We start from the raw sequence: 12,500 nt of genomic DNA, 5'->3' as shown, positions 1-12,500 counted from the left end.
CTGAACAGTCAGTCAGTTCAACTCCAACTTGACTGAGTGAGGTATAGCGTATAGCCCCTATGCCAGTGGATGTTCTTACAGACCAGGGTGCATATTTTGTTTTTTTATTGGGATGGGAGGTTCCGGTGCTGGTTCAGGATAGGTCTCACTCACAGCAATCAAATGGATAGTTTCAGTACCCCTGTGAATGGTCATAACCTTTCATAGGCAAGTCATACAGTGTTATAAAGCTTCTTGACTACCCTCAACTACAGTCCTCCTCTCCCCTTGCTCTCTCTGACCTCCCTTCCTATGGCTTCTATCCCACTTTTCCCTTCTTCTTCATCTTCCTCTCGATCAATCCTTTCTTCCTTGTTTGTTTTTTCGAGTTTCTACTTCTTTCTACGAATTCTGTGATATTCTTTGCATATTTAAACTTGGCTCATTCGTGTTCTCTTGTGTTTTTACTCTTGTTAACTTACTACGACTATGATTATTATTGTTGTCGTCGACGTTGCTGTTGTCTTTGCTGTTACTATTGAAAAAAGAGCTTTTACCAAATGAGAAATTGAGAAAACGATAAAATCTTATGATTTGGTGCACTTCTTATGCTGCATCTGACATCTTATAGTCAGAACAGAAAGCAAACAGAGGTTGACCTTTGAACTTCGTAAATTGATATAATACAACAAAAAAATGACATTCTAGATTTGGGGCTTGCAAATAACCTTTATAATAGATTACATATGTAACCCTAAATGCGTTAAGACAAAATGAAACCGTGTACTATCTTAACAGTTAAAGTACATTAATTCATTATTCTCTGGAAACTCAGAGGCTGTCAGTTGAATCGAGTCAATTTTATATACTGTATCCACAAATACGCCTTAAACATAACATAGCTGAAATAACTGTAAAGAAAGTTATGTCTGAATTAAGTGTGTTAAACCTGAATAGATCAGGAGATGTAAACTCTATATATGCTAGTTGAAATAGTCTACTTTTAGTTAGTTCCCTGGACTTATTTCAAATAATTAAAGTAGAAACATTTAATTTATTTAGCTAGCACCCTGGATACTCCACAGTGGTGTTCCAAGTTGAAGAGTCTAAACAACATTTCACTGATTACGTTTCGCAAGAAGTGTTTTGCAACCCCGTCACTAGAATGTATACTGTATACTGTCAAATCAAGCACTTCTTTTCTCATTTTCTTGCTTTTTCTTTCTTTTTTTTCCAGATTCTGTTTTGTTTTTCATTTCTTGATATCTTGCGTTACTGTGTACGTTGTTGTGATGCCGATCGATGAAACGATGAGTGGCAATGATGCCACAATAATAATGCATCTCTTTGTCTTTTATTTGGGGTTTTGTTTGTAATAAAAATAAACACATTTCAAAATAAAAATAAATGTGAATGGATGCTGGAATAGCAGCAGTAAGGAAAACACACACACACGCTGATTCAGTGATCATGGGTAAAAATCTACTATAGGATACTATACCGTGCTACAGGATACTACAATAGGATAGGGAGCATAGGGACGCTACAGGATATAACGTGACGCAGATCAGTTGTGACTGAGTCCTCTCCTCCAGCCCCCACATGAGGTCATCCCAGTCTGTCTGCACTGTGTTGCACTGAGTCGAGACCTTGAAAAGCTACAGATCTATGAATCACAGGTGGTGACGACTGAGTACACAGTAGTGTGTGAGTCATGATTAAAGAACTAGAATAGAGCAGGATTCAACGCGTTCTATTCAGCAACACAGTGATGTCATCGAGGGAAGCCGGCGAAGAATGGGGTTAGAAGATGACAAGAAGATGATTTATTTGTTTTGTGTCATACTGTATCATAGTACATATGTTGGATTTTAATTTGATCGCCCTGTTGCAGGAGTTTTTTCCTGCATTTCAGGACATTTAAAACTTGTGGTGTATTTGAGGTTTAAAAAGGCTTTTGAAGTTTGTAATTTCCACTTTGAAATTTCAGACTTGATTTTTCCTTCCGAAAAATGTATCAAACCCTACAAAAAATGTATTTTAATTATAATCCACATAATAGTTACATTTCCTGTTGCTTCAGGATTTTTTTTCCTGCTGTAGCAAACTGGCTCAAATTAAGATCCTGTCTCTGTACAGTAGTAATCCCTGGTCTGAGTCAAAAGCGAACACAAGGAGATATTTAAACGGAAAAAGGTTTTAAAGGTTAACATTTTTATAGGAAGTGAGTTTAGAACAACAACCAGCGTTGCAGACATAATTTCGCAAACATGTATACACACAATATCCCCTCACTGGTTCTTCAACCTTGCCCTACTAGTTACACTTCTCAGCGAAAGGCCTCTTTGTGCAAAATAAGGCTTTTTAAAGTGGCAATAAACTTTGACATTTCAAATAAAAGGAATTGGGGAGGGAAGTGCCCGGCATGTTTTTCATCAAAAGCATTCAGCTATTTGGTTCAAGATCGCAATCAGGAAGTGAGAGTTGAAAAGCTGTGTGTGTGTGTGTGTGTGTGTGTGTGTGTGCAAAGGGGGTAAACACAAAAGGGAAGCGGAGAAGGATTAGGAAATCAAACAAGAACTATGTATACATTACCACATTTTACACTTTTGATCTAATGATGAGAAATGACGTTTAGAGCTGGAAACCAGAATAACTTAACTTTTGCTGTGTGTGTGTGTGCATGCGTGCACGTGTGGAACTTGCTGAGCAGAAACCAATGTGGTCTCCCACATACTACTTATAAACCAGAGTAGGAGTGGTAAAACATTAAACCAAACCACCTGATAGAAATACTTTGTTTGTAATGTCTGTGTTCAAAACATACTGCTGCAAATGGCACGTAAGAGCGCTTTGGAATGAGTACAAGTATTGTGAATACAATATACAAAATCCTTTCTATTTCCACCATGAAATATCTCCACAGGTTGACCCTTATTTTCACATACAGGTCAGGGTTCAATCCAATGCGTCTCATAGCGCAGTGCACTATAATGGACTTTTGAATTTTTTTTTAGGCTTGAGCCGAGGTGCGCATCGCTGTTTAGTTGAATGTGAACAGAACAATATTTGCATCCGAAAATTATATATGATAGGCCTATAATGTTAACAGGTTGAGATGCATACTTCTGGTAAGATGATATACACTGAGTGTACAAAACATTAAGAACACCTGCTCCTTCCATGACATAAAAAAAGCTATGATCCCTACTCTTATTGATGTCACTTGTTAAATCCACTTCAACCAGTGTAGATGAAGGGGTGAAGGGTAGGAGACAGGTTAAAGAAGGATTTTTAAGCTTTGAGACAATTGAGACATGAATTGTGTATGTGCGCCATGCAGAGGGTGAACGGGCAAGACAATAGATTTACGTGCCTTTGAACAGGGTATGGTAGTAGGTGCCAAGAACTGAAACGCTTCTGGGTTTTTCACGCTCAACACAGTCTTATGTGTATCAAGAACGGTCCACCACCCAAACGACATCCAGCCAACTTGACACAACTGTGGGAAGCATTGGAGTCAACATGGGCCAAAATCCATGTGGAACACTTTCGACAAATTGTATAGTTCATGCCCTGACAAACTGAGGCTGTTCTGAAGGGGGGGGGGGGGGCTGCTTATATTCTCTCCAAGCTACTGAAATAACCTAAGCTAGGATTACAATGGAAAAGAGACAAGAGTTGTAGAGCTCATTATCCAAAATCCTTCTCATTCAGTAGTCCACCAGCTTAGCTCCTCAGAGAGGTGCACCTGCTGTCGTCAGGCCAAGTCATGGTGAAAGAAGAGTCAGGTGGATGTGTTGTGCTCCAAAAGAGATCCATCAACTGATCCAGAGAATATTCCATTAGTTTTAAATCTTCAAAGAAGCAGGGGTAGATACTCTTGGAGAGTCTAGAAGTGCACAATATAGTTTCACTTTAAGTCTTCCTTATAGTTTCTGTCTTTGAAAAGGTGTCATACAGAGTGTCTGTAGGTAACATGATTCATAGTTATTCCAACGATTCAGATCGTTGGTCCAGATTTCACAATGAAAACGATTCCAGAAATATCACATTGGTGTGTCTCTTTGATACAGGTCGGAGTAAGACAAAACACTTCCTTTAAAACAGGTTTCTCCTCCTTCCTTTTAAAATGTCCATCCTCTCCGGTAGCTCAGTTGACCTTAAAGAGACCGAAGTAATGCTTTCCCGTGATGTGGAGGTTGAAAGCGGGGCCTGTGATTGCTTTTAGCTCCACCCCCTTCTCCAGCCGCAGCAGGCCGGACACCTGGCAGGGTTTGAGGAAGTGGAACTGGTGTGATCCGGCTGCAGGCGTAGTCCCATAGCCCTCCATGCACTGTAACCTCTGAAGCCGCTGGCTCCCCCTCACCACCGCCACGTCCAGCTTCACCAGCTGAGACTGGTTCTCATTGAACAACACCTGTGAGATAGAGATGGAGAAAATGAAGGAAGAAGAAGCAGAGAGCAGACCAACAGGGGTCAATTACTCAGCAAACTAGATGCAGTTTATCATAGTGCCATCCGTTTTGTTACTAAAACACCTTATACCACCCACCACTGCGACCTGTATGCTCTAGTCGGCTGGCCCTCGCTACATATTCGTCGCCAGACCCACTGACTCCAGGTCATCTATAAGTCCATGCTAGGTAAAGCTCCGCCTTATCTCAGTTCACTGGTCACGATAACAACACCCACCCGTAGCACGCGCTCCAGCAGGTATATCTCACTGATCATCCCAAAAGCCAACACCACATTTGGCCGCCTTTCCTTCCAGTTCTCTGCTGCCTGTGACTGGAACGAATTGCAAAAGTTGGAGACTTTTGGAGACTTTTATTTCCCTCACCAACTTTAAACATCTGCTATCTGAGCAACTAACCGATCGCTGCAGCGGTACATAGTCCATCTGTAAACAGCCCACCCAATTTACCTACCTCATCCCCTTACTGTTTTTATTTATTTACTTTTCTGCTCTTTTGCACACCAGTATCTCTACTTGCACATGATCATCTGATGATTTATCACTCCAGTGTTAATCTGCTAAATTGTAATTATTCGCTCCTATGGCCTATTTATTGCCTACCTCCTCATGCCTTTTGCACACAATGCATATAGACTCATTTTTTTGTTCCTACTGTGTTATTTACTTGTTTATTGTTTACTCCATGTGTAACTCTGTGTTGTTGTCTGTTCACACTGCTATGCTTTATCTTGGCCAGGTCGCAGTTGTAAATTAGAACTTGTTCTCAACTAGCCTACCTGGTTAAATTAAGGTGAAATAAAAAATAAAAAAATCAGCGTTTGATTAAGCCTGTGTAGGTGTAGTTCCGTCCAGGTGGACACAGGACTACAACTCCCAGAGGCTCACCTGACAGTACAGGAAGTAGACTCCCGTTTTCTCCACTGTGAAGATGCCTCTGTCTGCGTTGTACTTCACCGCCTTGCTCATATTCAAGTGCTCGGAGTCCGTCCATCCTTTTATCAAGCCGTCCTCTCCCACTGAAACACAGACACACACATTTAAAGCACCGAGAGGGAGTAACCGGTGCACGCGTAAATATAACAACATATTATTTTCTCTTTATACTGTAGGTTTGTGTGTGTAGGGATGATTTTTTACAGTTTGTAACACTCATCGGGGACAGAGATCTTACGAAACCAATTCCAGAAATCCAGAAGACTTTTCCATCATAAATGTCATCATCCACGTTTATAAAGCTTACCTTTCTGAACAGACTCTTTGGTTACTGGTGGAAAGAGAGAGAGGGAAAAGGGGAATTGGGATTTTAGAGCTGTTATCCAATCCAAACCACTTCAACAGATGCTACATTATAACACTATGAAGATCTGCCAAGTCACTTACTCTCAAACTGAGAAGCCACTTTCTTTCCATGTCCATTCTTCCCTTTCCCAGTTCCCTCTTGCAAAGGGAAGAAGGAAGAACGAATGAGTTAATATGACAGACGAGAAAAATTCAGAGGGGTTTTTGTTTTCCTTCATTTGTCACAGCTGTGGTGTGTGTCGTAGAAACCATAATGTATTCATTTGTGGTTGTTTATCCACCACCTGAACACTCAAACGGCTCTAACAGATGGAGAAGGATTTCCTTTCTCCTCTACTCCGGCTCTGCTCTACTCTGCTAGGATATCAGTCTTTTTTTACTTCCTGTCTTTTAGCCTACTTTGTCTGTCTCTCTCTACTTTCTGTGCCAGCTGGGTCCAGTCAACTGAAACATAGTCAATTAAGAGAGAATAGGAGAACGGGAGGATAGGGATAGATAGAGGGAGAGAGAGAAAGCAAAAGAGAATGTGAGAGACAGAAGACAGTTAGGGAAAGAGAGATAAAGAGAGGGGGGTAAGATAGAGCAAAAGAGAGAGGGAGAGAGGCCTTTGGCTGTTCTATGACCCAAATGAGCTGTGAAGGCCCTGTCAGGAAAAACAGGCAAGAGCAACAGCCATGGCCACCGTTCAAATAAATACAATAAATAAAATCCATCTCGAAAACTGGGGGAGAGACGGAGAGAGGGGGGGTGAGACAGGCCTCGTTGTTCACCAGAGGTTTGTTTTAGCTCCAGTATCAGGCCTGCAGGGAGTGATTCCAGGCCTTGATACTGGCTACACACACACAGTATATATTCACTGCAGGATCAGTTCACTGTAGGATATGTTGTGGGGGAAAAAGAGTGGCAAACATTGAACCCTGGGGGGCCGCTTAGCTTAGGAAAATTGTGCCCTTGCTGAAATTACTAGCAGGTGGGTGACCCCATAGCATTTTCTGTGGGTGAGCCTCAAGCGATACCATTTTTTGATTATGCAGTTCACATTTAACTGTAATGTGGGGAATAGAGGCCATTCATCATTTGGAGTGTTATTTGCAGCTCTTTCCAGTCGCTAGCTGCAGCGAACTGAAAAGACGAGGGACCCAGGGATGTGTATGCTTTGGGGACCTTTAACAGAATGTAACTGGCAGAACGGGTGTTGTATGTGGAATGAGGACTGCAGTAGGTATCTCAGATAGGGGGGAGTGAGGCCTAAGAGGGTTTTATAAATAAGCATCAACCAGTGGGTCTTGCGACGTGTAAACACAGATGACCGGTTTACAGAGGAGTATAGAGTGCAGTGATGTGTCCTATAAGGAGCATTGGTGGCAAATCTCATGGCCAAATGGTAAAGAACATCTATCCGCTCGAGAGCAGCCTTACCTGCCGATCTATAAATTACGTCTCCGTAATCTAGCATGGGTAGGATGGTCATCTGAATCAGGGTTAGTTTGGCAGCTGGGGTGAAAGAGGAGCGATTACGATAGAGGAAACCAAGTCTAGATTTAACTTCAGCCTGCAGCTTTGATATGTGCTGAGAGAAGGACAGTGTATCGTCTAGCCATACTCTCAAGTACTTGTATGAGGTGACTACCTCAAGCTCTAAATCCACAGAGGTAGTAATCACACCTGTGGGGAGAGGGGCATTCTTCTTACCAAACCACATTACCTTTGATTTGGAGGTGTTCAAAACAAGGTTAGGGCAGAGAAAGCTTGTTGGACACTAAGAAAGCTTTGTTATAGAATGTTTAACACAAAATCCAGGGAGGGGCCAGCTGAGTATAAGACTGTATCATCTGCATATAAATGGATGAGTGAGATTCCTACTGCCTGAGCTATGTTGTTGATGTAAATTGAGAAGAGTGTGGGGCCTAGGATCGAGCCTTGGGGTACTCCCTTGGTGACAAGCAGTGGCTGAGACAGCAGATGTTCTGACTTTATACACTGCACTCTTTGAGAGAGGTAGTTAGCAAACCAGGCCAAAGACCCCTTAGAGACACCAATACTCCTTCGCCGGCCCACAAGAATGGAATGGTCTACTGTATCAAAAGCATTGGCCAAGTCAATACAAATAGCAGCATAACATTTGCTCAGAATCAAGGGCAATGGTGACATCATTTAGGACCTTTAAGGTTGCAGTGACACATCCATAACCTGAGCGTTAACCAGATTGCATACCAAAGAGAATACTATAGACATCAAGAAAGCCAGTCAGTTGATTATTGAGTTTTTCCAACACTTTGATGAACAGGGCAAAATAGAAATTGATCCTAGAACATTTAGGATCAGCTTGATCACCCCCTTTAAATAAAGGACGCACCATGGCTGCCTTCCAAGCAATAGAAACCTTCCCAGAGAGGAGAGACGGGTTAAAAGGGTCAGAGATAGATTTGGCAATGATAGGGGCAGCAACCTTAAAGAAGAAAGGGTCTAAACCATCTGACCCAGATGGTTTTTTGGCGTCAAGTTTAAGGAGCTCCTCGGACTCAGTGACCGCCTGTAGCGGGGCAGGGGAAAAGAGGGAGGAGCATCTGGGCTAGTTGCATTAGAAGGGCTAGGAGATGAGGAAATGTTGGACGGGCAAGGAGGCATGGCTGAGTCAAATAGGAATCCTGACTTAATGAAGTGGTGATTAAAGAGCTCAGCCATGTGCTCCAACCACATCCTCAACATTAAGGGGCATGGGCAGCTGTGAGGAAGAGGGTTTATTCTCCAGGTCTTTAACCGTTATCCAGAACTTCTTGGGGTTTGACCCACAGAGAGAGAACTGCTCCTTAAAGTAACTAACTTTGGTCTTCCGGATAGCCTGAGTGCACTTATTTCTCATTTGCCTGAACGAGAGCCAGTCAGCCTGAGTATGCGTGTGGCGAGCCTTTCGCCAAATGGAATTCTTGAGGTGGAGTAACTCTGCCAGATCACAGTCGAACCAGGGGCTGAACCTGTTTATAATTCTCATTTTCTTTATGGGGGTGTGTTTGTAACAATACCACTGAACATATTTAAAAAAGAAGGTCCAAGCATCTTCAACAGAGGGGATCAAGCTGATTCTATACCAATTTACTCAGGCCAGGTCATGAAGGAAGTTTTGCTCATTCAAGTTTTTTAGCAAGCGTCTATGACAAATCAGGACAGGTCGTTTCACTGAGTGGCCATTACGAACACAGGCTGTAAAACAGTGATCACTAAGGTATTTACAGAAAACACCAGACTGATACCTATCAGAATAGTTTGTGATGATAACATCAAGGAGAGTAGCCTTTTCTGGGTGTTTGGAGTCATACCTTGTGGGATTGGTAATAATCTGAGAAAGATGTAGGGAATCCCATTGCTTTAGGACTTGGTCAGGTGGTTTAAGCATGTCCCAGTTTAAGTCACCTAGCAGGACAAATTCAGACTTAGTGTAAGGGGCCAGAAGAGAGCTTAGGGCAGGTAGGGTACAGGCCGGTGCTGATGGTGGACGATAACATCCAGCAACAGTCAACAAAGAGCTATTTGAAAGTTTAATGCTTAAAACCAGCAAATCAAATTGTTTGGGGACAGACTTGGTGGAAACAACCGAGCACTGAAGGTGTTCCTTGGTAAAGATTGCCACTCCCCCACCTTTGGAAGATCTGTCTTGCTGAAAAAGGTTATATCCAGAAAGGTTAACATCAGTGTTCAAAACACTCTTTCTTAACCACGTCTCAGTAATGACCAACACATCTGGATTGGAGCTGTGAACACACACTTTCAATTGATGCATTTTAGGTAATAAGCTTCTGGTGTTAACGTGCAGAAAACCCAGGCTTTTACGAGAGCAGAAATCAGTGAAGCAGATATCAGAGCACTAGTCAGAATTGGGGCTAGCAACAGTAGATGGGCCAGGGTGTACATGCACATTTCCAGATATCATCAACAGTAATACAATCAGGGCACGGCAGAGGACAGGGACAGCTCTGCGGTGTTGATTTATGACATTTGAATGTGCATTAGATGGCAACAAGATCATATTGTATAGCAATTTCATCAGGTAACAGGAATACAAAGCAAGCCAGAGCTGGTTAGAATAAGATGGGAGGCCAAGAGTCCGTGTAACCAATACAGAGTCAGAGTCCCGAATGTGGGAACAAACATTGTCTGTCCCACGGTTGAGTAACAAGCAAGTTCATAGTCAACAAAGCACGCAGGAGTCATGAGGCAAATAGCATAAAGCACAAGAAAAAAAATGATGACTTGGGGCTAGCCATTGTAAGTTCAGAGTCACTCGCCCCAACAGTGCGTGTGTGCTGGAGGCGAGAGAAAGCTCGGGAGAGAGGGGGGAGTGTGGCGAGGGTACCTGTACCAGACAGGAGGAGACAGGCCAGGGCAGACGGAGAACAGATCGCCAGGTGGAATCCAAGCAGCAGTGCAGCAGAAAATGGGAGTAGGTATCACACTCACTTGGGAGAAGCTTTTTTTTTTCAGGAAGCAGATTTCTTGTAGAAAATCTCAGCTAGCTAGTTGCTGTAGCTAGCAAGTCTCTGTCCACATTTTTTTTCACGTGGAAAAGGAGGATGTTAGCTAGCTAGCTATATCTCTTCAGTTTCGCCAAATGATCCTTTACGACGTCCAAACAAAGTTGTCCTGTGGCTGTTGTATTTTGAAGATTGTGAGGAGGATATCTTCTGATGTGATCAAAGCAACAACATTGTTTCTTATTGAGGTTATTTACAATTGAAGTGTCCTGGCTGCATATCAGTTCTATTCAGTACTATTTCGCAAATATGAAACCATCACAGTCAGAAAAGGTGAGGATTTTTACTCTTCTCACTAACAGCAAATTATCACATTTTTCTATTATATTTCGCTGCCAGCTTTTTTGTTTTGAATAAGAGTGTCATCATATATTCCTGCACAAGGCTACTACTAGGCTACTTTTGTCTTCTTGCAAAATGAACAAAGGTCTCTCAACGCAACACTTTCCAGACTAATGCCGAAAACAACATTGACTAATAAACATTCACGCGGGCGTGGTCTGGTCAAGACTCAACAGATGCAAGAACATATCGACCTCACAGTGGCACCATAACGTGCACATGTTGATATCTCTTGATCCGTTTGACTCAGAGTGATAGAATTTGGCACACATGCCCAGGGATATGAGTCTAGCTAACCCACATGATATTTCAGAAACTACCGGCCCAATTTTGCCATAGAGATCGGCCCTTTACTAAATTGACTGGCCCAAGCTGGGTGCTATAGTAATCAACTGTAAGTACATTAGTCACACGAGATATCTCAGACACCACTGGCCTGATAATGACAAATCTTGGGTGAATGACGCGTCTTGCCATAGAGATCCATCATTTACATGTTTACTGATGCCTTTTGTCATGTACATCTTGCTTCTGAATTGAACATGCATCAACTCTTGAGTCTTGAGCGGGCTCCTCCTAGTGATTTTCAACCCAAGTTTACTATTGTCCATCCTCAGAATTATTTCCAGATGCACAGAGATGACGTGTGCACTGCCTAGTCTCAAATCAAATGTTACCAAATCACATTTTATTAGTCACATGCTTTGTAAATAACAGGTGTAGTCTAACAGTGAACTACTTACTTTCAGGCACCTTCCCAACAATGCAGAGAGATATTAACTATTTAACTAACTATTTAGCAGTCTTATGACTTGGGGGTAGAACTTGTTCAGGGTCCTGTTGGTTCCAGACTTGGTGCATCGGTGCCACTTGCCTTGCGGTAGCAGAGAGAAGTCTATGACTTGGGTGGCTGGAGTCTTATAATATTTAGGGCCTTCCTCTGACACCGCCTGGTATAGAGGTCCTGGATAGCAAGGAGCTCGGCCCCAGTGATGTACTGGACTATCCTCTGTAGCGCCTTGTGGTTGGATGCCAAGCAGTTGCCATACCAAGCTGTGATGCAGCCAGTCAATATGCTCTCAATGGTGCAGCTGTAGAACTTTTTGAGGATCTGAGGACCCAAGACAAATCTTTTCAGCCTCCTGAGGGGGAAGAGGTGTTGTCGTCCCCTCTTCACGACTGTGTTGTGTGTTTGGACCATGATAGATCCTTAGTGATGTGGACACCGAGGAAATTGAAGCTCTCGACCCGCTCCAATACAGTGAATGGGGGGATGCTCAGCCCTCTTTTTCTTGTAGTCCACGATCAGCTCCTTCGTCTTGCTGATGTTAAGCGAGAGGTTGTTGTCCTGGCACCACACTGCCAGGTCTCTGACCGCCTCCCTATAGGCTGTCTTGTCGTTGATCAGGCCTACCACCATCATGTCGTTGGCAAACTTAATGATGCTGTTGGAGTCTTGCGCGGTCACGCAGTCGTAAGTGAACAGGGGGTACTGGAGGAAACTAAGCACTCAACCCTGAGGGGCCCCGGTGTTGAGGGTCAGTGTGGCGGATGTGTTGTTGCTTAGCCTCACCACCTGGGGGCGACCCGTCAGGAAGTCCAGGATCGAGTTGCAGATGGAGGTGTTCAGTCCAAGGTTCCTTACCTTAGTGATGAGCTTGTAGGGCACCATGGTGTTGAATGCTGAGCTGTAGTCAATGAACAGCATTCTCACACAGGTGTTCCTCTTGTTCAGGTGGGAAAGGGCAGTGTGGAGTGCAATAGAGATTGCGTCATCTGTGGATCTATTGGGACAGTATGGGAATTGGAGTAGGCCCATGGTGTCTGGGATGATGGTGCTGATGTGAGCCAGGAACAGCCTTTCAAAGGAT

The 12,500-nt window shown here is 43.2% G+C and overlaps 2 protein-coding genes across 2 annotated transcripts in view; one reads left to right on the top strand and one right to left on the bottom strand.

Moving 5' to 3' along the window:
• The window catches only part of LOC139534523 (chromodomain-helicase-DNA-binding protein 3-like), a 31,795-nt gene extending 30,408 nt beyond the window's left edge, over positions 1 to 1,387 (top strand). Inside the window, exon 39 of the mRNA XM_071333717.1 lies at positions 1 to 1,387. This exon is cut by the window's left edge and continues 1,853 nt beyond it. The gene's annotated coding sequence lies outside the window, so the exon portion shown is untranslated.
• A 785-nt stretch (positions 1,388 to 2,172) lies between these two features.
• The window catches only part of LOC139534524 (tumor necrosis factor ligand superfamily member 12-like), a 14,427-nt gene continuing 4,099 nt past the window's right edge, over positions 2,173 to 12,500 (bottom strand). The window contains exons 3-6 of the mRNA XM_071333718.1: positions 5,840 to 5,896; positions 5,700 to 5,723; positions 5,345 to 5,475; positions 2,173 to 4,399 (exon numbers count right to left, since the gene is read on the bottom strand). Coding sequence (XP_071189819.1) covers positions 4,133 to 4,399; positions 5,345 to 5,475; positions 5,700 to 5,723; positions 5,840 to 5,896 — 479 coding nt within the window. The 3' untranslated portion in view covers positions 2,173 to 4,132. The remainder of the gene's footprint in view (positions 4,400 to 5,344; positions 5,476 to 5,699; positions 5,724 to 5,839; positions 5,897 to 12,500) is intronic.

This window comes from Salvelinus alpinus, chromosome 11, assembly GCF_045679555.1.
Source record: "Salvelinus alpinus chromosome 11, SLU_Salpinus.1, whole genome shotgun sequence".
Classification (NCBI taxonomy): domain Eukaryota; kingdom Metazoa; phylum Chordata; class Actinopteri; order Salmoniformes; family Salmonidae; genus Salvelinus; species Salvelinus alpinus.
Note: the sequence above shows the minus strand (reverse complement) of the source record. Positions and strands in the feature narration are given on the sequence as shown.